The sequence below is a fragment of the Euleptes europaea genome, chromosome 9 (assembly GCF_029931775.1).
Source record: "Euleptes europaea isolate rEulEur1 chromosome 9, rEulEur1.hap1, whole genome shotgun sequence".
NCBI classification, from domain to species: Eukaryota; Metazoa; Chordata; class Lepidosauria; order Squamata; family Sphaerodactylidae; genus Euleptes; species Euleptes europaea.
This window is the reverse complement of record NC_079320.1, coordinates 84094676-84117438: the sequence shown is the minus strand read 5'-3', so window position 1 is coordinate 84117438 and position 22763 is coordinate 84094676. Positions and strand designations below refer to the sequence as shown.

The following is a 22763-nucleotide window of genomic DNA, read 5'->3' as shown; positions in this document are numbered from 1 at the left end:
GGCCATTGGGCCAACAAAAGAAAAAGGAATCACTTACATCTCTGCTTACTATCAGGTAATGTCGGGAAATTCCATGTGCTACATGGGAAGTCCTCAGAGCATTGTGCATCAGTGGAAGGCTCCTCATGCCAGAGGAAAGTTTCTCCACTAGTGGAACCAAAGCAGAGGATTCTACCAATGGCTTGAGTGGAATCCTTGAACTACACAGATCTGATGGCTAGTGTGACCATCAGCTATACAAGACATTAACGTCGAGCATGGGAAACCCCATCCCCATAAAGTTCTAATTAGTCTTTTTAATGGCCATCAGCCATTTTTAAATGGCAATCCATTTTCCGTGTGGGATTGCTTTGTAAGCATTCTGTGTCCTCCAAAGCAATTGTTGGGAGATGTGAACAAAGAAGAAATTCAGCAAATGAATATTCTGCCATTCAGTCCAATAACTGGTTGTATGATTAAGGAATCAGCTGTTGCCTCCCCCTCATGAATATAAACCTGCACTTTAAGGTGCCTGTGTGTATGTTTGTTCCCCTTTGTCAGACTCAGGGTTTTGTCCTTCGTGTCCCTCAAGCAAAACGTGCTCAGGCAAGACTCTGAAACAGGTTGGACTTTATTTGGGAGCAAAAGTGGACAAAGACCGAAGCCGACTGCTACTCCAGCAGAAGGAGGCCTCTAATGGAGTAAGAGGGCTAGCATACAGGGTAAAAATACATTGCAGAGTGTTACACTGGCCGGTGAAATCCATGATAAGCTTTCTCAGGGTAGAAGTCATAACAAAGCATAACAAGGCATAACAAGTGTGTGCAGCTGTGGTAAACAGGATGGGCACACATACCACACTACTAGGCAGAGAGAGATAATATACAAATGTATGAGAACCAGAGGCACATGACAGGGGCCCTGTCACCAGACAGAGCCAAGAGCAAAGTCAGGCCAAGACGAGGAGTCTGGGCCTGACAACCCTTGTGTGTGTGTGTGTCTCCAACTCATGTCCAACTTTGGCTGGCTCCAGATGACCAAGCATTTTTTAAAATTAGATACTTTCATTACAAGACACCAGTCATTATGCTTGATGTTCTCTTGAGTTCAGCCTGTGCATTTGGATAAATACAAGGACTCAATCCTAGTATGATAAAAAGAAAGCTTTACCTTCTCCTCCTCAGCCTCAGAAGATGCTGATGATGTAGGAACAAAGGTTATGCAGTGTCTCCCAGAAGTGCTTCTGAGCCAATTTCATTCCTTCAGAATCATTTCTAGACACTAGACCTTGTTGGGTTAGTTTTATACGAAGTCGAGGAGATGGTTTGAGTTTCCCCACTTTTTTAGGAAACCATTTCCCATTGGGCTTCCTTTAACCTGGTTTGCTGAAGCTAGCAGTTTAGGAGTGTTTTCACCTGGTTTGCTATACCTGCTGGTTGGCTAGGACTTGACTTTATGCTAGAAACCATTTGGTTCATATGAGCTTCAGGAGCAGCCTTCGGACAGACTGAGGGCTTCAGAACGTGATTGGAATAGCAGGCATTGGTCCATTCCCACAATTCTAGGGTAATCTGATTCCAGTAAATCCTACGATTGTTATTAAAAGGATGACAAATCAAGGGCTTTCTAGTATATTCACACCAATAAGCCTTGCCTTCATCCCTACATTCTATTCTGAGATTCACATCTCCATTTCTACTCATATTCAATGGACATCCTTAACTATTGTCAGAAAATGGATCTCTTCACCGTTGCTCCTTTTTTTTTTTTTTTTTTTTGGCTTTGGATTTTTGTCCCGTGCCTCCCATGACACTGAAGAAAATCTTGAAAAAGTCAAAAGGCACCCTCATGGCAAAACAGTTAGATTGTTGGAGGAACCCAGTTCTATACAAGTTTGAAGTGGGATGCTTTAAAGGGTCAGTGGCCAAAGAAGCTACTCTCCTCTCTTTTGCAAGTTAGGTTGTGTGTGTGTGCGATTTTCCCACCTCAGCCCCCTTTTAAATAAACTCCCTCGGGGTATGCATATGGCCATAATTTATAGCTTAAAGGAATGCCAAGTAACCTGTGGATATTCAGAAAGGAAGCAAGACAAATCTTGCTGCGCTAAAATAGAACAGCAGCTGTATTATATACTTGTCTACTATGCACACATCACATTGGATTTAACAGATGACATTTTCTGACATCCAACTGCTGCACAAACTCTCATGTTAAATCTCAGCTCATAACACTGAAGCTAGAAAGGTCAAGCTTGCTAAGAGTTTTTATGATTCTATGACCTTAGGCAGATCATGAGAGGGAGGGCATCTTGGCCATCTTCTGGGCATGGAGTAGGGGTCACTGGGTGTGTGTAGGGGAGGTAGGTGTGAAATTCCTGCATTGGGCAGGAGGTTGGACTAGTTGACCCTGGTGGTCCCTTCCAACTCTATGATTCTATGAGCAAAGACTTCCTCATTATTTCTACTGTGTGGAAATAACACCTCCTGTTTGTGCTGTTTACACAAACGTAGGTATGAAAGTAGAGCACAGGTAGCATTTTCCCATTGATTACTTTGTACAGCAACAAAAGAGCACCCCATTCCCCAGACAAAGTGTTGACAGACATACCATTCATTATCTTTGGCTTGCATGCAAAGAGCCTACTGAGCAAGCAGAAGAAATTTCAGACTAGTGCGGTAGGATATAGTTTATGTGCTCCCCTGCCCATACTCCTGTGTTCCCTGGATTTCGGATGGAATTGCTCCTGAGTAGCTTTTTGGAAAAGACAGTAAAATATAAACAGGTGCAAACCCGGAACACACACACTACACACCCATGTGAGTAAAAGGGCCTACATGCCTTCTGGTCATGCAGCAGGTAGCTACAGTTATCTGCCAAAAGGAATTATTAGGTAGCTACCGTTGAGGCACTGAGTCCAACTATAGTGCAGCATCCCCCATTCTGTTGGCTTAGTGGACAAATAATCACACACCCTCCTCCCTTCAAGACATGTCCATCCAGAGACCTGTTAGAAGAAAAAGAGTTTTTTTATATGCCGACTTTCTCTACTTTTTAAGGAGAATCAAACTGGCTTATAATCTCCTTCCTTTCCTCTCGGCACAACAACTGGTGCCTTACCTCTCCCACCCTGATCTAGCCACAGTCACCTCCAGGTTAGACTACTGTAAGTCGCTCATGTAGGGCTGCCTTTTAGACTGATCCAGAAGCTCCAACTGGTTAGGAATGCAACAGCGAGGGTCCTTAGAGGGGCCTCACTGTGAGAACACATTCAGGTTCAAGTGCTGGTTTTGACCTTTAAAGCCTGGGACCTGCGTACCTGCGGTGAGTCAGCCTGAACTCTCCTCGGAAGAAGAGGAGGGTGTGGCAGAGCAGGGTGATGCACCTGTGGAAGTCTTACCAGGGCGACTGGACCGTAGCTCTGAGCCAGCAAAGACGACAGATGCAGAAGAAGGTGGTGCATATTGGCAAGTAGCAGAGGAACAGAGAAGGTTATCACCTCCAGACCCGCCCAGCCCAGTTAGCTGGCAAAGATCAAAGGTTCGGCTCAGTTTGCAGGAGAGGCGTCGAAGCGCGAGATTACAAGCACTTGGTCATAAGTGTTTACAAGAACTGACACCAGCTAGTGATGCAGAACAGCTGGCCCTGGAAAGGAGTGCTGAGCAACAGCCATAAATCTTGGGCTGTCAAGTCATTCAGTGTGGGAACAACTTTGCTAATTAATACAAGCTCTGCAGCTCGTGCTGAGATCTCTGTGCACAGTATTGTCTTGCTTAGGATCCAGCTACCCGCTCTCGCCCTTCTGGCATCCCTGCAGAACCTGGGAGGACCTAGCCTAGACCTTGAAGAAAAGGAACTCGTGCTGGTGAGTGAACCTGTTCCTTGTTTAGAGTGCTGCCTTGGTTATGCACTCAGTCCGCCCACACTACTGGGAAGAGTAAACCGTGAAAGGCTCTGCTCCCCCCAGTACCCTCCATTGCTGGGAGTGGGGTCAGAGGCCAAGCACCTCAGCCTGGTCCCTGCCTGTACGCAACAGTACCTGTGGGACCGCCTCTCCTGGTATGCCCCTCAGAGAGTATTATGATCAACAAATGCTAATCTCCTGGTGGTCCCTGGCTCAAAGAGTATTCGGCTGTCCTTGACCAGGGCCAGGTTTTTTCGGTCCTGGCCCCTTCCAAGTGAGATCAGGGCCCTGTGGGAATCTTAAACAATTCTGCAGGGCCTGCAAGATGGAGTTGTTCCACCAGGCCTATGGGTGAGGACAGCTACGGGTTTCCACCTAGCTGGTCTCCCTTCCCCCAGTTCTTTATTTTATAATTGACATCATTAATAGAACTGGAGTTCTGAGTGCCTGAATGCTGCAGCTACTTTATGATTTTAGCCATCTGTGTTCAGTTCTTTTTGAACTTGTGTATTTTATGGAGAATGTTTTTGTTTTATTGTTTTAATACACTTATGTGTTTTTATGTGCTGTTAGCTGCCCTGAGCCTGGTTTGGGCCAGGAATTGAAAGTGGGGTACAAATAGAATGAATGAATGAATGAATGAATAAATAAATAAATCAGACACCTTGTGAAGTAGGTGGTGTTGAGAGAGTGAGGAGAGAACTGTGACTAGCCCAAGGTCACCCAGCAGGTTTCACGTGTAAGAGTGGGGGATCAAACCCGGTTCACCAGATTACAGTCTGCTGCTCATGTGGAGGAGTGGGGAATCAAACCTGCTTCTCCAGATTAAAGTCCACCGCTCTTAACCACTACGCCACACTGGCTCTCAATTTTACTTTATTCGAGACACTTATGGTTAGTTGCAAATATGGAAGTTTTGTTTTGAGAATGTGAAGACAGAGAAACCATTTTGTATTAGCTTTAGCTTAGCATCATTTATTCTCCATTTTGTCCATGTTGAATTTTGCTTTATAGTCCACAAAGGCCTAACAGAGCTCATAGCTAATAAAATGCACCTGCAGCCTGTTACCAAGCAGATAAGCCCTAAGACAACATACCATCCTAAGTGGGCAAACTCGACTCATCTGTGGGAAGTTGGGAGGGGGGAATGATCTCACTCTTCACACTCCTGAGAACCCAATCCAGGCCTAAACTGGTTTGAACCATCTAGTGACTTCTCCTTAATAACAACATTGATTGGAAGTCATGGGTCATCTGACTTAGGTTCACTTTGCCATAAGGTTCTCTTTGCCACATATTAGCCATGCTTATAGTAAGATACCTTCTTTTACTATCTATACTGCTTTGCACGTTATTCTGTTTGTCTATAAGAACAATCACAGTGACTCAATGCCAGCAACCAAGACCTGAACCAGCTTAGCCTGACAGCAAGAACATCTACTATGTAATAGTGTAGCAAATATAATTAGACAGATTCCTGTCCTGTCCTGTCCTGTAAACCTCTAGACTAACAAAGACTACAGTCCAAAATAGCCATGCGGATTAGCTTTGGACTTCACACATTAACAGATCACTTCAGGATACAATGGTTCCATATTAACATACCACACCCTCATTAGCACATTATCTTGATACTTACAGGACAATGATTAGCACATTACCTCTTGATACTTTTTGCAGGACAATGATGCCTGCCACAGCTGCTGGCGAAACGTCAGGAAAGAAAATACCAAGACCACAGTCACACAGCCCAGATTACCTACAAGAACCAATGAACTCTGACCATGAAAGGCTTCGACAATATAATTAGACAGACTTTTATTTTCTTGCCAGTGCGCCTTTAAGAATTCTGTAACTTGCATTTTAATCAATTTGAACTTTTATTCTTTAATAAATCTTTTACATTAAAGGTGGAGTGAGTTAATTGGCCTGACTTGGTTACGTTACAACAAGGCTGGTGTTCAGGTGAGAGCGGCTAGTCTTGACAGAGAACAAAACCATGGAGAGTTTATGCCAGTCTAAATATATGACAGTGATCAATAACTTCAATCCTTACCAAAGATGGATTTTAGGTTACTTTCCAAGATGTCTTTGTATTTATTTTGAAACTAAATCTGCCACCTCTCCAAAAATCAATTGAGGGAGCCTTCAGCATAAAGCAATTAAAATTAGAAACCACCAACCCAATTTAGCTTGTTTTGCTGTAGTGCACATGTGGTTTTTCATAAGTACATTAAGTACTTAAAAAGAAGGCTGAAACATGCTTATGAGTTGGCTAGAAGAGAATCTGAAAAGAACCAGGAAGCTTGTAAGAGGAGGTGGGATGCAAAAGTCAAAATTTCACATATCTCAGAAGGTGACAGAGTGCTGGTTTGCAATCTTACTTTAAGAGGAAAACATAAATTAGTTGACAGATGGGAAAAGCAAATATATCTTGCCATTCAACAGCTACAAGACTTCCCAGTTTACGTAGTTAGACCTGAAGATAGTGATGGTCCTCAAAGAACATTGCTTTGTGATCTCTTGCAGCCATGTGGATTCATTTCAGCTATGGAGGAGGAAGTTTACTGTCAGGGTTCAGCAAATTCACAGCGTTTCAGGCAATAGACCTTCAATCCAGGCAGAGCAGCGATTCAAAGATTTATTTCAGAAGTCAGTGATTTCAGTAAGAGACGCGCAAGGTTGGAATACATGACAGGGGGAGTGGGGATACATTTATAGGGCTGATACAATAGGTTACAGGAACAAAGAGACAATGTAGTCGTTTCCTGCCGGTAACGACTTAAGTAAAACTGAAACAGAAACGATCATGAACAATCAGTGGAGGAGATGGCCGAGCTCTCGGCTTTGTGCGCGGGACCCGATATCAGATCGAAGATTTACACGGGTGGGTCCCAATACAATTGTAACTCTCTGGCCGGAGCTCGTGTGCAAAACGGGGGGGGGGGAGGAGTGTACGGAGAACTCCATTTTGTTTGCGGGGGAACCATCTTGTTTGAGGACGGAGCTGTCAGAAGCCTTATCTGACATTCCGCCTCTCCGAAGACCCCCTTCCCGGGTTCCCAGGCTTGTCGGGACAACTCCGATGGAACTCGGTGATCAGAGAGGGAGCGTTCACGTGTTCTGCCGCAACCCACTCATCGTGAGTTTCCAGTGTACCAGGTACTCCAGCAGACCCCTCTGCAGCCTGGAGTCCAGGACCCTAGAAATTTCAAAATGCTGTTCCCCCTGCACCATGATAGGTGTTGCCTCTGGGGGTTCGGGGTGCCAATCGGGCGGGAGAAAAGGGTTTCAGGAGGCTAACATGAAACATGGGGTGCACTCCCTGTAGAGTTTTGGGGAGGTCCAGTTCAGCAGTGACCTCGTTGATTACTCGGGATATAGTGAACAGACCCACGTACTTTTGGCAAAGTTTTCTACAAGGACGCAGGGACTTTAAGTTCTTGGTGGAAAGGTACACCTTTTCCCCGATCACAAGATCCCACTGAGTTTGTCAGCCTGTGCCTTGTACCGTTCCTTAGCCTGGTCCAACTGTTTAACAAGTCCTGGCCAAGTATTTCTGACGGTGTTAGACCAAGCAGATACCTCCGGAGTGTCACCTCCCGGCGGGAGGGGAACCGCCCCAAAGAGTCGAATTCCATCCCATAGACAGTCTTAAAGGGACTCTGTCCAGTAGCAGAGTGCACAGAGTTGTTATAGGCGTACTCTGCCAGGAGTAGCAGATTGACCCAATTATCCTGGTGATAATTGGTGAGGCAGCGCAAGTAGCATTCAACGACAGCATTCACCCTCTCCGTCTGCCCATCCGTCTGGGGGTGATAGGCTGATGATAAACCTTGTTGTACCCCAACAATTCCCAAAAACGCCTGCCAGAATTTAGACAGGAACACCGAGCCTCTGTCGCTCACGATCTTCCGGGGAAAACCGTGCAGACGGAAGATCTGTTGAACAAACAGGCGGACCAACTTGTGGGCTGAGGGCAACCCCTCGCACGGAATAAGGTGGATCTGCTTAGAAAACAGGTCCGTGATCACCCAAAGCACGGTTTTCCCCTGGCTAGGGGGAAGACTGGTCACAAAGTCCATGCCAATCACCCGCCAGGGGGCCTCCGGGGTCTCCAGGGGTTTCAGCAGTCCAGGGGGCTTTCCTATAAGACGTTTATTGGTAGCACACGTTGGGCAGGACCTTACAAAACCATCGATGTCCTGGCGCATCCCTAACCACCAAAAGCGCCGCCTTACCAGGTGTAGGGTTTTAACGAAACCAAAGTGACCCCCCGTGTTGGAGCTGTGACTCCATTCTAGCACCTCCTGGTGCAGCTTCTGGGGAACATAAGTCTTTCCTTCCAGGGTTCCAGTCTCTTCCACCCCCAGGGAGCCCTCCCCTTGTTCCTTGCGAAGAACCTCCTTCCACCTGGTCCTTGCGGCAGTGGGCAGATCTCCAGGGACTCCCTGGGAACAGGGGGAATTGTGAGTCTCCCTCTGCGGGAGGGCCGGAGGAGGTGGAGGACCCACCGCCCGGGTCTGTGCCTGGGTCAGGGCCCCCCGGGGGAGGGAGGCTTCGGGCACTTCCTCTTGCTGGAAGTCCGGTACAGATGGGGTGACCGCCACCCGGGTCTGGGCCCGGGTCTGAACCCCTAGGGGACGGGTGGCACCGCTCGTGCCATCTTGCGGAAGAACCGGGGCAGGTGAGTAGGGCGCCGCTCGGGCTTGGGCCCGGGTCAGAACTCCTGCGCTTGCCCCCTCCGGGTCCAAGCCCAGGTGTTCTGGGATAAAAAGGGACCCAAGTGGCCGCTCGACTTTGCAGTCGTACTGCGGCATGCAGGAGAGACCGTCCGCCAGGCAATTCTCCCTCCCAGGGACATGCTTAATGGTGAAGTGGAATCTAGAAAAGAAATCCACCCACCTCAGCTGCTTGGCCGAGAGCCTCCTCTGCCCCAAGATGGCCTCAAGGTTCTGGTGGTCCGTCCAAACCTCGAACGGCACTGTCGCCCCCTCTAAGAACTGGCGCCAAACCGTGAGGGCATGTTTGATAGCCATGGACTCCTTCTCCCCAATCAGCCAGTTGAGCTCGGCCCCAGAGAATTTCTTGGAAAAGTAAGCGCAGGGTCTGAGCCTCCCCTGAGCATCCTTCTGCAGAAGCTCTCCCCCCATTGCCTTGTCAGAAGAATCTACATGCAGGACGAAAGGCTGAGAACAGTCGGGGTGAGCTAAAACGGGCTTAGACGTGAACCGGCTCTTAAGCAAGTCAAACGCTGCCTGGCAGCGGTCGTCCCACGCCACCTGGTAGTTAGCAGCCGTGGCTGCCTGACCTCTCCCCTTGATCTTAAGGAGGTCTGTGATCGGGAGGGCTATCTCGGCAAAATCTGGGGTGAATCCCCGATAGTAATTTGTGAATCCCAGAAATTGCTGGACTTGCTTATGGGTTCGGGGGGTTTCCCAGTCTCGGACCGCCTGGACCTTCTTGGGGTCCATGATTAACCCATTGGGAGACACTACAAACCCAAGGAACGCAAGCTTGTCCTGATTAAAGGCACACTTGGACAGTTTGGCATATAGATGGTGCTCCCTCAGTCGGCGCAGTACCTCTCGCACCAACTTCCGGTGTTCCTCCGGATCCCGAGAATAGATTAAAATGTCATCCAAGTACACGATGACCCCCCCGAAACAATAAATCATGTAAAATTTCTTTGATGAGTTGCATGAAGCAGGACGGAGCTCCAGACAACCCGAATGGCATCACGTTAAACTCAAACAGACCAAAACAACCTCATCCCCCTCCTTAATCCGGACCCGGTAATAGGCTTCCGCCAGGTCCAGTTTCGAAAATACCCTGCCTTCCTGTAACTGACTGAGAAGGTCAGGGATGAGGGGGATGGGATACGCATTCTTTTCAGTCACGGCATTGAGACCCCTGTAGTCTACACACAACCGGAGGTCCGAAGTCCCCTTTTTCTTTACAAAGAAGCAGGGTGAGGAAAATGCAGCCTTGGACGGATGGATGAACCCCCTAGCCAGATTCTTGTCCAGAAACTCTCACAACACAGTCTTTTCCAGGGGGCTCATGGGGTAAACCCGGGCCTTGGAAAGCTTCATGTCCGCAGTGAGCTCAATGGCACAGTCCATAGTGCGGTGGGGGAGTAATAAGTCACAGTCCTTCCCCTCAAATACGTCCATGAAGTCCTAATACTCCGGGGGTAGTGTCACAGGGGTCGCTGTCGCAGCAGTCACCCTCCCCCCATCGGGCATGTCCTCCCGGCAATGCCACCGCCATTGTGGAGACTCAAATACTATTTGACGCTGCGTCCAGTCAATGCTGGGGTTGTGACCTGCCAGCCAGTTGCTTCCCTGAACCACTGGGTAAGCGATCCCAGGACCAATGGTAAGGCTGATCTGCTCCCAGTGATCACCCACCCCCAACAATACGGGGTCAGAGCGCAAATGAACGGGGGCCCCCTGTAGGTCGCTCCCATCCGTCTGGCGGAAGTGCAAGGGTTGATCCAACTCCACAGCCCCCAACTGCAGTCGGTCAAACACACCCTGGTCTATTAAAGTCCTGGAGCAGCCAGAGTCCAAAATGCCCACTACTGCAATTGGATCCCCTCCCCGGGATTCTTTAACACCACTGGCACCAGTAGAGTCTCTCCCTGGTCACTCACCCAGGTCGGAACCGACTTGTTGTCTTGCAAGGTAGCCTCCTGTGCCGGTTCAATCACAGGAAGCTTTCTTTGTTTTTTGCCGGTGAGGTTTCTCCGGAGCAGCAGTGATGTTCACACGGAGTAGGCCCCAGGTCTGCGCTTAGAGCCGCCGCGCCACGCTGGGTGGGTGTTCCCTCTGCTCTCCTTCGGTCTGGAACTCGGGGGTCGGTCGGGATCGCTCTGTCTGCCGTCTGTCCAGGGGATCTGTTAGTACACTTGGCCGCGAAGTGTCCCATTCTCCCGCAACGCAAGCAGGCCCCCTCTTTGAAACGACGCGCCTTCACTTCCGAGAACCTGCCTCGGTTCCCCTCGCCATGGTGCGCCCCTGCCGCGGCATTCCCCCTGGTTGGGCGCGATCCTTGGCAAACTGCAAGGTAAGCTTACGGTGCTCCACTTGCCCTGCCAGCCGGATCCGGCCCTCCACCGTTTCAGGGTCGCCCAGAGTCAGGCAGCCCTCCAACACTTCCCATCGCAGTCCCTCGCGAAAGTGTTGGACCTTGGTGGTCTCGCTCCACTCCCTTACTTTGCACGCCAGGGACTGGAATTCTTGGGCATATTCCAGTACTGTACGGGACCCTTGACTCAATTTGAGCATGGCGATCTTGGCCCTCTCCGCCCGGTGCGGGTCCTCAAATCAGCGGTGCAAGGCTTCCAGGAAACCATTGAGGGAGCGCATAAGTCCGGGATTAACTTCCGTTGCTGTTGCTGCCCACTCCACCGCCTCCTTCTCCAGAAGTCCGATGGCGTACTGAACTCGGGTTTCTTCGGAGGGGAAAGTCTGACCCTGGTCCTTCATGAAGCCAGAAAGTTGTAGTAAGAAGTGGGGTAACAGGGCGCAGGTTCCATCAAAGGAGATCCTCAGGTCCCGGGGGCTGTGCGTGGAGGATGAATGTGGGGGGGGGGAGGTCGTAGCGACGATGGACGATCGGAGTCCTCGCACCGTTCCTGCTAGCGCCGTCATCTCCTTCCTTAGGACCTCCAGCTGGTCCTGAAGCTCCCGGTTCTGCCAAGTCAGGTCATGGTTCTGCTCCTGCAGAAGACGGCGTTCCTCTTCTCGGGGGCACGAGGTTGAGGTGACTGCAGCTCGGCCTCAGAGCGATTCCTCATCCCTGGAGCACAGGTCCTCCAGCAGGCCTCGATATAGGAGATCGAAGTTTGGCCCCATGGTTGATTGGTGGACGTACTGTCCGGCGATCCGCGGTGCCCCCTCTGCAAGTTCTGCGGGGCTCCTTCCCGGGGTTACTTCCTCCTGGCTTGGATCTGCTCCTCTCGGGGCTGCTTCCTCCCGGGGCAGGACCGCTCCCTGCTGTTCCGACAGGCAGAGGCGTTCATACTGCCGGATCAGTTCGGCAGATCGAGTCGAACTGGGGAACATCTTTCTCAAGAACTAACTAGTAGAAAATAAAAAAGATGGATTCCAACCTAATGTCAGGCTTCAGCAAATTCACAGCGTTTCAGGCAATAGACCTTCAATCCAGGCAGAGCAGTGATTCAAAGATTTATTTCAGAAGTCAGTGATTTCAGTAAGAGGTTGGAAGGTTGGAATACATGACAGGGGGAGTGGGGATACATTTATAGGGCTGATACAATAGGGTTACAGGAAAAAAGAGACAATGTAGTCGTTTCCTGCCGGTAACAACTTAAGTAAAACTGAAACAGAAACAATCATGAACAATCAGTGGAGGAGATGGCCGAGCTCTCAGCTTTGTGCGCGGGACCCGATATCAGATCGAAGATTTACACGGGCGGGTCCCAATACAATTGTAAATCTCTGGCCGGAGCCCGTGTGCAAAACGAGGGGGGGAGGAGTGTATGGAGAACTCCATTTTGTTTGCGGGGGAACCATCTTGTTTGAGGACGGAGCTGTCAGAAGCCCTATCTGACATTTACGTAGTTAGACCTGAAGAGGGTGATGGTCCTCAAAGAACGTTGCATTGTGATCTCTTGCAGCCATGTGGATTCATTTCAGCTATGGAGGAGGAAGGAGTTCAACAAGTTGTTCGCTCTAATCATGACCTGCCAGCTGTTGAACTGAATCCTGAAGCAACAGAGTTTGAGCAAAAGATTCTAGCCTTTCACAAGATACATGGCAGCCAGAAGCTGAAAGTATAGTGTTGTTGGACTCCAATGATACAGTATCATATAGTCAAGGGGATGATCTGGCTGATGGTTCTGTTGAGCTCCCAGAGACTGAAATGGAGGACAGAGATGTTAATACACCAGGTATGGGAACATCAGTTCTGGAAGTTGAAACTGAAAACTTGCCTCGCAGACCACAAAGGCAAAGACATATTCCTACAAGATTCCATGATTAAGTATATGGTGCACACAAATTAGTCCCACCACACTGAAGGATGTCGGGGAGGACATTGGTTTAGTAGGGGAGAATGTAACCCATGGCAATATTGTGGACGTTACGACCTAGGGAGCTCACTGAGCATGAGCAGTTAGGTATGTTACTAGCTGCAAGAGCCCCACCCCTCAGTCAGTTAGGCCTGCAAGGAAGATTGAGGGGATTAATAATTTTCCTTTATAGGTCAGAGTGGAGAGAGAAGGCCTGCAGCAGACTCAGCAGCAGCAGGATTCATCAAGAACATAAAGCGAAGAAACAGCCCTGCATTTTGAATTAAAAGTTGTGGACTTTTCTTTCTTCCCCTTTTTATTATTAGGAATTGTGTGTTGTTCACAAATGTTCTGAGTGCCCTTCCTGAAGTGCCCTGAGATTTTGTATACTTTAGTGTGACTATGTTTATAGTCATCATGATTTAGTTACTTCAAGTCGTATAAGTTGTACTGTTTATATTAAATTGAAGCAATTTCACATTTGTTCAGTGATTCACAAGGGGTGCTGTCATTTTATTGAATTTTGAAGGGGAAACAAAAGTTCAAAGGCAGCCAAGGCAGCCAGAGTTCAAAGACAGCCTGACAGGAAATGGCTATTAGTCCAAAACATTACATTATGCATAGCTAGCTGCCTCTGTCCCTTTCCATGGTTTGCAAACTCCCAGGTGTCAGGTGTTGTTTTGCATGGTTGCAAACGTGTTGCTTTGCATGGTTGTGTTGCTTTGCAGTTGTGTTGCTTTGCAAACTTCTTCGCCCTTGCTCCCCACAGCTCAGCTGTTTGTCAGGGCTGGGAGCTTTGTGCGTGGGCAGCAAGCTCTGCTCAGAGATGCACATTAAGGGTGGGGGGACCCCTTTCGGGGCCCATATCTCAGCCCCCCTGACCCAATCTTTACAAAACTTGGGGGGTCTTGCAAGAAGGGTCCTTTGAAGCTCCGCTGAAAGTTTGGGACCTTTACCCCCCAAAATGCCCCCCCGGAGCCGCGGAAAGGCGCGGTTGTTTTTAATGGCTTTATTTGACCGAATTTTTTCCCCGAACTTTGAATTCGCACCGAATTGCACGGACCCAAAGCGGGGGAGTTTGGACTTCGGCATATCCTGAATCCAGATGGGCTGAATTCAAACTATACCGATTTTTTTTTCCAACAGCCCTATTGACGGGTCTGCCCCGAATATTGGTATGGGGTGAAGCGATATCCCCTATTATAGAAAGGAGGATTCTGCCTGGGTTTGTATTTAGCCCAAAACGTCGAGGCTGACGACCCAGGTGCCGTGATACCTAAGGACTTAGCAACCGCTCGATCCTTCTTGTATTTGTGAAGCTATTCATCGAACGGCCTGTCCTCTAGTCTGTTCTTGGCTTCCTGTGGCAAATTAGAAAAGCGAAGCCAGGAGAAATGTCTTAATGCTACATTGAATGCCATGGTTTTACTGGCAACATCTGCAGCATGCCTGGCTGCATATAATTAATGACAGCCCAATCTGTAGCCCTCCAACTGCATGGCCTTAGCGACTTTTAACTTCTCCTTATTCACTTCGGGGAATAAATCGGTGACATGCTCCCAGAGTAACATCTGATAGCGTCCCATCAAGGCGCTATGATTAGCTACCCACAAACCTAGGGAGCCTGCAGAATACAATCTGCGACCTAAGAGGTCCAATTTCCTGTCCTCCTTATCTGAGGGAGATGAGTGGGAGCCCGCCTTGCCCCTGGCTGGGAGGGTGTCACCTACCAGAGAACTACTTTGAGGGTGTTGGTAAAGGCAGGGGAATTCTCCCTCCTGAACCTTATACAAATTATCCACTTTCCGGGGAATCAGGGAATAGGAGGCTGGTTTAGCCCAGTTAGTGAGGGCAACTCCTCTGATGCCCTTTACCATTGGGATGGCAACTGGTTCAGCCTCTGGCAAGTAGAGGACATCCATTATTGGGTCCACTTCCCTAGACTGTGCAGGGTCTACCTTGAGACCTAGGGCATTGGCCATTCTGGCCAGTTGCTCATTGTACCCCCTAATGTCCTCTGACGGAGAGACAGGGAATGGGTCGCTCACAACATCGTCCGGTGAGGGCCAGGACGAAGTCTCAGAACCCTTGTGGGGCAATCTAGAGTCCTCTTCCGAGTCCGAGGGGTCTTTCGGTGTCGGTGCTCTCGTTTCCCCGCTCTCTTGGCGACCTGGAATGCCCCCTTGGTGTTGAAGCGTGTCGACGTGGGTCGGACGGATTCCCCTTATGGTACTGATCCTCCCGACATCGATCCGGGGAGTGTGAAGGACGGTGCCGATCAGAGCTCCACCGTGACGGGGGTTCTCGGTGTCGATTGGGGTCTCTTGGTGAGTCACGGCGCCGAGGTGATTCTCGGCGTCGACTATCCCTTTTCTGGGAGATGGAGAGCGGCAGCAGGAACAGTTTCCTCTCTGGTCCCAGTACCGACGTGATCTATAGCATTCGCTACGGTGAATAAAATCGCAAATCAGAGTCCGAATGGAAATTGGGAATCACAATCACATCGTGGTCCGAAGGGGAGTGGTATGGCTGCTCCTCATGAGGAGACCTCCTACACTTAGGGGAGTTAGATGACCTTCGCTCTCTGGGTTCCCTTCCCCGGGACTGTGCACGACTACGCTGTCCATGAGAAGATGCTGGCGAAGGGAGAAGTAACTCGGCAGACCTGGTGGCGCGTGGGCAGCGTTCACTGGAGCCGCGACACTGAGATGAGGGGGATCGAAGAGGGTTACCCTTGAGAGAGGCCGGCGGTGAAAAAGATGTTTGCGACCTCGATCTCTCCTTCATCCCTGCTTCTCTGTTTACTGAACTGCTCCTCGGTACCGAGTCTTCCTTGGATTCAGAAGGGTGATCCTTCCTCGATGTCGACGGCGATCGATGCTGGAGACTCGGTTCCTTCTGCTAACGGGGAGAACCATCGAAGGCTCCCGTAGCGGTAGAGGAAGATGCCGCCTCTTTGGAAGTAGAAGCGGCGTCCGCCTTTTTCTTCTTCTTGGACAAAGATGATGAGGATTTCTTTGAGGAAATTTTGAGGACTGGAGCAAGGGATTGCTCATATAGGTGCACCTTGAGCTTCAAGGCCCTGTCCTGGCGGGAGCGGTGGGTGAGCGAACTGCAATGTCTGCAGGACGCAGTAATATGACCCTCTCCCAGGCAGTAAATACATTCAACGTGCTCATCTAGTTGGGACATCTTGAATCCGCACGAAGAACATTTTTTGAAAAGGGCCATCATGCCTTCCATATGACGACGCTAGAAATGAAGAGCTCACCAGAAAAACGTTCTAACTCACACGGTGGCGAAGAAAGAACTGGAGGGATGGCCACTCACCCCTCCCCGTCACATGACCGCTTGGGCGGGAAGAGCCTCCGACGGGGGAGGGGGAAGAGCGGACCGAATGTTCTAGAGCTTTCCAGCTGAAGTTCTCTGCAGTTGGCCTGCACGTGCGCAGTACCCATGTGGGACTGCACAGAAGCCACGCCGATGAACAGGGCCTTCTCAGTAGTTGCTCCAACTGTGTGGAATGCTCTTCCCTCCATAAGCACACATTTCTTCTTCGTTTACCTGTTTCCAGAAACAGGGTGAAGAAACTTTTATTTTGCCAAGCATTTGAAAGGGAAATTCAGATCCTTTAAAATTGGAACATTTTATACCATTATCAAATTATGAGACGGGTGAGATTTTTCAGGATGCCGAATTGCTTTTAGGGTGTTTATTTTATTCCTTTAATGTCTGGGTTGGATCCAGCTTAGCTTTTCCACTGGTGAAAAAAGGGATGAAAGGTCTCCTTTAATTGCCAAGAATACAGGGACCTGCATGCACTAAAGGATTGTGGTACCGGAGATGTAGGAAGAAAGTACCTAGTGGAAAAAAATTGCCTGGATCTAACCCACTACTTTTAAACTATGAACAGCTTTGTGACTTTGTGACAAAAGCAGAAAAGAGATATGGCAAATACACAAATATAAACTTGATATAAGAGGAGACAAAAATCAGTCCATCTCAATGACATGACCTTATTTTGTGAGTAAGTAGCGATTCTTTTTACTTCTGGTTTTATCCAAAGTTTTAATCCAATGCATCAACTGCTGTTCACATTACACAGTTGTAAATCATGCTTTCATTTTATTTAAATAATTTGAGAAAAAATTAAAAACAGGAACCTATTAAATCTATTTCGAACTTGATATATACAATATATATGCACATTTAGGTATGCTACACATTGTCTAGTAGAAATAATCAATTTGTCTTCCTAGGTAAGTTATATTCGTCCCAATTTTTATTAAAATTGAGAGCTGCTTCACATGTGGCTTTCCCCCCAATACTGAGATAGTTAGGAAAAAAGCACTTACATTGGATGGAGGGCAGTGCATGAGTTAACTGCCACAGGTAAAAAGACTGGGCAACTCATGCACGCACACCAAATAATTACGCAGACCTAAGATCACCAATGATTTCATTGAAGGGGCTCATATATGAACCAAGGTTAAGCATTGAAATCATCAGTCTTCAATACTTTGGAAGAGTGGAAGGTAAGAAAACACCTCAACATGATAGGTTTACAAACAGCATCCACCAATCAAGGCTAAAGCGCCCCATTATTTTCTCAGAGGGCTTTTAATTTTTGCCACACAGTTATTTAACAGTTCTTTTGATATTAGCTGTGCAACTTTCATGCTTTCATGAACTGTCAACTTCAATTATCTTTCAAGTTCAAAACTTGTAGAGTGCCTCAGCTTCCAAATACTGAGGAAATCTATACATCTTTCATTTGATTAGCAAATGAAAGTCAATTCCTTTTTCAAAATACAGCTGACAAATTAAAGCCAACGCAGAACTTGGTGGAAGGACACGGCATCTTCACTTTGGGCTTGGCCACATCTTTGGCAAATGGCATAACCTGATTAAAACAGTGGGTTTGGGATTGTCTGGCAGCTCTACCTTGTGACCATGTCTTTGCCTTAAAAACTAAATGGGGTGAATGTATACATATCTCTGTGTGTATGGTCAACACACACTGTTTATCCCTAAAATAGTGGGGTGCATGGAGAACACCCAGACCAATCCAGAAGTGTGGCTCCATTTAGGTATTACATCAAGTTTGTGGCAGCAGACCAAGGCAGACCCCTGTGTATACAGCCTCTCTTTCCATTCAGGGTACATAATTTGTGGAAGGTCTGAATAGGCCTTTTGACACTTCCTTCTACCATGCTATCTTTGCATAGGTTCTAATGAAGGTTTTCTCTTCTGTTCCAATTGCATACTTGCCTGCAACTTTTAGAGCTATTTTCTTTAAAATTTATACTTTTGTTCTTTATGACAAAGCATACTGAATAAGTCAGAAAGAGGGAAAAATAAACTTTCGATTATCAGAGCTTTTCCAAAGACAATGTACAAGATACTGTGCAGGCTTCCATACTTCTTACCGTCTAACATGCCCACCCAACAGTACAACCCCCCCCCAACCACCCCCGATCATGCTCAACAGATCGCTTATGAAGTATAACAAACAGTATTTTAAAAAAAACTGCTGCAAGACAGCTGTAAAAAACCACAGATATAAAAGTGTCTGCACACAAAACATATTCTTAATGTAAACACATCAATCTGTGTTAACATCTCTGAACCTCAGAATTTGGACTGGGCGATTAATCTGAAGTAAACCCCTCCCTTCCCAACGACCCCGTGTAAACTAAGCCAATATGCTACATGATGCAGAAATAGACACTCAAGTTGAAAAACACTTTTAGAAAACAAGACCTCCAAGTCCTTTATAGTTCAATCTTAATAATAGAACTGAACCGCAAATCATGGACGTCATGTGGTCCCATCACCAAGGGCTCATCCAGCAGTTTATGGCCTGAGGTTCGGTAGCTTCCATTCAGCATTACTTTAGCCCACAGGCCCCAAATGAGGCGGTCTCAGGATTCAGAATGTAAATACGGAACTTGACATCGGTTGGAAAGATGCTGTGTTTCACAGGAGAACCTGAAGCATGATTTCCACAGTCTGAAAATGTAATCACAAGGAAAAAATACGGAGTATGTTGCTGTCGTATTACAAAACAGTTGAAGTAAAAGAAGGTCATGCCAAGTGATTGCTCCAGTTATTATTAGGGCTGGTTCAGATGTAGAGTGCCCCAGATGGGAAGGGGAAGAGGATGATGATAGGATTGGGACCCCACAGACTTGACATGAAAGTGTTATGTGGTGGTGATGGAGCTGGAGAAAGAGGAAGAAGAGTTGGTTTTTATACCCCACTTTTCTCTACCTTAAGGAGTCTCAATGTGGCTTACAATCACAATCCCTTCCTCTCCCCACAACACCTTGTGAGGTAGGTGAGGCCAAGATAGTTCCGAGATAACTGTGACTAGCCCAAGGTCACCCAGCAGGCTTCATGTGGAGAAGTGGGGAATCAAACCCGGTTCTCCAGATTAGAGTCCACCGCTTTTAACCACTATACCACGCTGGTTTTCAAATAAGGCAGCCTATCCTTGAGTGACTTTTTTCTTTTTTTTACACAGATGAATAATGCAGCTTACCCTTAGTATGTCTGGTCTGTACTACCACTGCTCAACAGAGCTGTAGGAGAAAACACAAATAGTAATAGTCAACAACACCGGCACAGAACAGCGACCAAAATGAAGAGCTTATGAAAGCAAAAATAAACCCAAAACTTCCTCTGATTTTTTCCAACAAGATTTCAAACCATTTTCTAGATGGAAGACACCTGTCTCAGTCCTAGAGAATTTTTGAAGACAAGCAAATGTCAATCACAAATAGATTAAGTAGGGAAAAGGTACCACATGCACTTATAGTTAGGAACAGCAGCCCGTAAGCAAGAAATGCAAGGTGGAAAGTTAGCAAAGATGCAGGACTCCTTGCGACCAACTAAAAAAGAAGTGTGTAAACCCTAAAACAGCTGAAGACTGGAAAGGGGTAGAAAGATCATGACCAAGCAGGAACAAAACTTGTAGGATACTTAGTCTAACTACACAAAAACTGCTTTCCCCTGGTTTTTAGTATCTGTCTCAGGGACTACATATGTTAAAAGAAACCTTGAAAGGGGCAGGGCAGAGAATGGTTTTAACTGAGGACTTATCAGTTCAGAATCATTTTCAATGATATTTTTGAAGTCAGATTTTTTTATTAGTGTGCTTTAGACTGGTTGCTTTATATCAATGAATATCTTTACACGCAACTACTTTGCTATATTCTCAAGTACCCTCTCATTGTTAAAAATTCTACTTAACAATGTAGGTCTGAAATAAGGCAGGTAATGGACAGGCTCCAAGGACCAGAGCGGCACCCCACAAGGTGTAACAGGTTGACGCTGGAAGGAGATACTGTCCTCTTGCATGTGGGACAACGCGTTCTGTTCCCAGGAGAACATTCAGGTTTCTAATGCAGTGAAGTATTCCAGGCGCAATGGATGTCTAGACTTTTGAGCAGTGCAGAAACTGAGCCTGCCCTTCTGTCCCTGTAGATGGCTTGAATGAGGGAGTCATATTTAAGCAATTCTGAACTCTTTGAGGACCAAGAGAAATAAATACCAATTGTGTTCAGTTTTGGGCACCACAATTCAAGAAGGATGTAGCCAAGCTGGAACATGTCCAGAGGAGGACAACGAAGCTGGTGAGGGGTCTAGAGACCAAGTCCTATGAGGAAAGGTTGAAGGAGCTTGGTACGTTTTGCCTGGAGAGGAGACGACTGAGAGGTGATACGATAACCATCTTCAAGCACTTGAAGGGTTGTCATATAGAGGATGGTGCGGAGTTGTTTTCTGTTGCCCCAAATGGTTGGATCTGTTGCCCCAGAAGGTTGAAATTAAATCAAAAGAGTTTTCAGCTAAACATTAGGAAGAACTTTCTGACGGTTAGAGCGGTTCCTCAGTGGAACAGGCTTCCTTTGGAGGTGGTGGGATCTCCTTCCTTTTAAGCAGAGGCTAGATGGTCATCAGTCAGCCATGCTGATTCTGTGAACTTAGGCACATCATGAGAGGGAGGGCAGGAAGGGTTGTGGCAGTGTTTGGATCTTGTGGCCCTTTCTTACATGCCCAGGGTAATGCCAATCGCACTTTGGGGTCAGGAAGCAATTTTCCTCCAGGCCACACTGGCCAGGGATCCTGGAGGGTTTTTGTTGCCATTTTCTGGGCATGCAGTAGGGGTTGCTGGGGTGTGGGGGAAGGGAATTGTAAATTTCCTACACTGTGTAGGGGGTTGGACTAGGTGACCCTGGTGGTCCCTTCCAACCCTATTACTTTGTGATTCTAATCATGGATATACGTAATAATTATAAAAAAAATAATCAGTGCAAGAATGTTTTAGCTGTAGGAAAGACCTCTATTCCATGTATTTTTTGGCTGCGCTATGGACAGGCCATAGCTTGATGGTAGAGTACATGCTTTACAAGTAGGAAATCCCAGGTTCAAACCCTGGATTTTCCTCTGAAAAGGATCTCAGAAAGTAGCAAAGCTAAGAAAGATGTCAGCCCAAACCATGGTGGGCCCCTGCTGGTCCAACTAGGCAGCTCTGGCCTAGATATATATGAAGAAGTGGGGTGACTCTCTACAAGGCACCCTCACATGGTCATATATTTTTGACTGTTATATAATTATAAAGGCATCTCTTAGAAGGCATCTCTTCTAGCACTTTTGACATCATGCATCCTTGACATGCTAGAGACCATCAGTCTTCTGTACAAGAGAGGAACTCCTACAGTGATATCAGTGATCTGTCAGGAGCCTTATACTTTCAAACACTTCTGGTTCACCACATTCTCTTACTTTTATACATGTATACAGCCTACGTCTTTGTTCCAACCATTAGACATTTTTCTAAAATTCAGAACAATCTTTTATTTTGACACAGTTTAGAAACCAGGTCCAATTCCACCCTACACAAATGCTTTGAGGACTAAACTGCTGGAGTAAAAAATATTGCATTTTCTTATCTGACTCCTTTGTCCTAAAAAAAACACGTGTCCTGTTTCCCTTAGTTGCTGCTTCTTCCTTCTGTGTGAATCAGCTACACCCAACAAGGAGTTGTGCATTGAATGACATCATACCATTACATAGCCAATCAGATTTGGCTGTTGAATGTCACTGAGGGGTAAGTGAGGGCAACTTAAACCACCATGTTAAACATTTTGAAATGAAGGATGTGTCTTGTCAGAAGGTGTGTGTGGGGGGGGGGGGGGGACCACATTTTTCAGCCCAGTAAACAAGAAAAAGCACAGTGAGAATTTTCAATTCAATCTAGTGGTAGTTCTCCATAAATAGGCTGAAGATAGTAAGGTTTCTATACAGTGAACACAGTATAGGTGTAACAACAGCCTCTGAGTATCTCCTGTTTTCAGACACAGGATGTGTTTTGGGGAAAGATGTGGCTTAAAAGTTTTTTCAATCTGTGCCATTTCATTGTGAAGTTACAATATCTCATGCTGTACAGGCATTAAAAAAGAACTAAGTAGTGAGAAGCCATGCAAAAAGAAAACGATCCCAGCTTTAAACATGCAGAAAAATGTGTTGAGCAACAAATTAAGGAAGGACTCAAAAGGCAGGCAGTTCAAATGTGGTTTACCTGGTCATAACTGGATTGTGTAAACCATATAAATGCTCTTTATGATAACCATTATTACCATTTTCCAAACTGTAATAAATAAATATACCAAGAAAGGACGGGATTAATGATAAGATGCAGCTTCATACAGAGTATGGGTACAAAGATGATGAAAGACAATATGGTAAGGGTGGTGGTTTTTAAAAAAAAGGTGTTTATTTTTTATAAGTTATCAATTGCCTTTCCAAAAACTGTTTGCCCAAGGCAACCTACAACAACCC

The 22763-nt window shown here is 47.0% G+C and overlaps 2 protein-coding genes across 2 annotated transcripts in view; both read right to left on the bottom strand.

Annotated features, from left to right (window-relative positions):
• Window positions 1-1165: 1165 nt before the first annotated feature.
• On the bottom strand, window positions 1166-11172 carry FGFBP2 (fibroblast growth factor binding protein 2). Its single transcript, XM_056855112.1, is given in 4 exon segments — window positions 1166-1345; window positions 1395-1690; window positions 1693-1780; window positions 11101-11172. Coding segments are annotated over 4 exon segments (636 nt in total).
• A 7618-nt stretch (window positions 11173-18790) lies between these two features.
• Window positions 18791-22763, bottom strand: part of PROM1 (prominin 1) — a 120007-nt gene continuing 116034 nt past the window's right edge. Inside the window, exons 26-28 of the mRNA XM_056855288.1 lie at window positions 22504-22572; window positions 19465-19504; window positions 18791-18911 (exon numbers count right to left, since the gene is read on the bottom strand). Of these exons, the coding sequence (XP_056711266.1) occupies window positions 19486-19504; window positions 22504-22572 (88 nt within the window). The 3' untranslated portion in view covers window positions 18791-18911; window positions 19465-19485. The remainder of the gene's footprint in view (window positions 18912-19464; window positions 19505-22503; window positions 22573-22763) is intronic.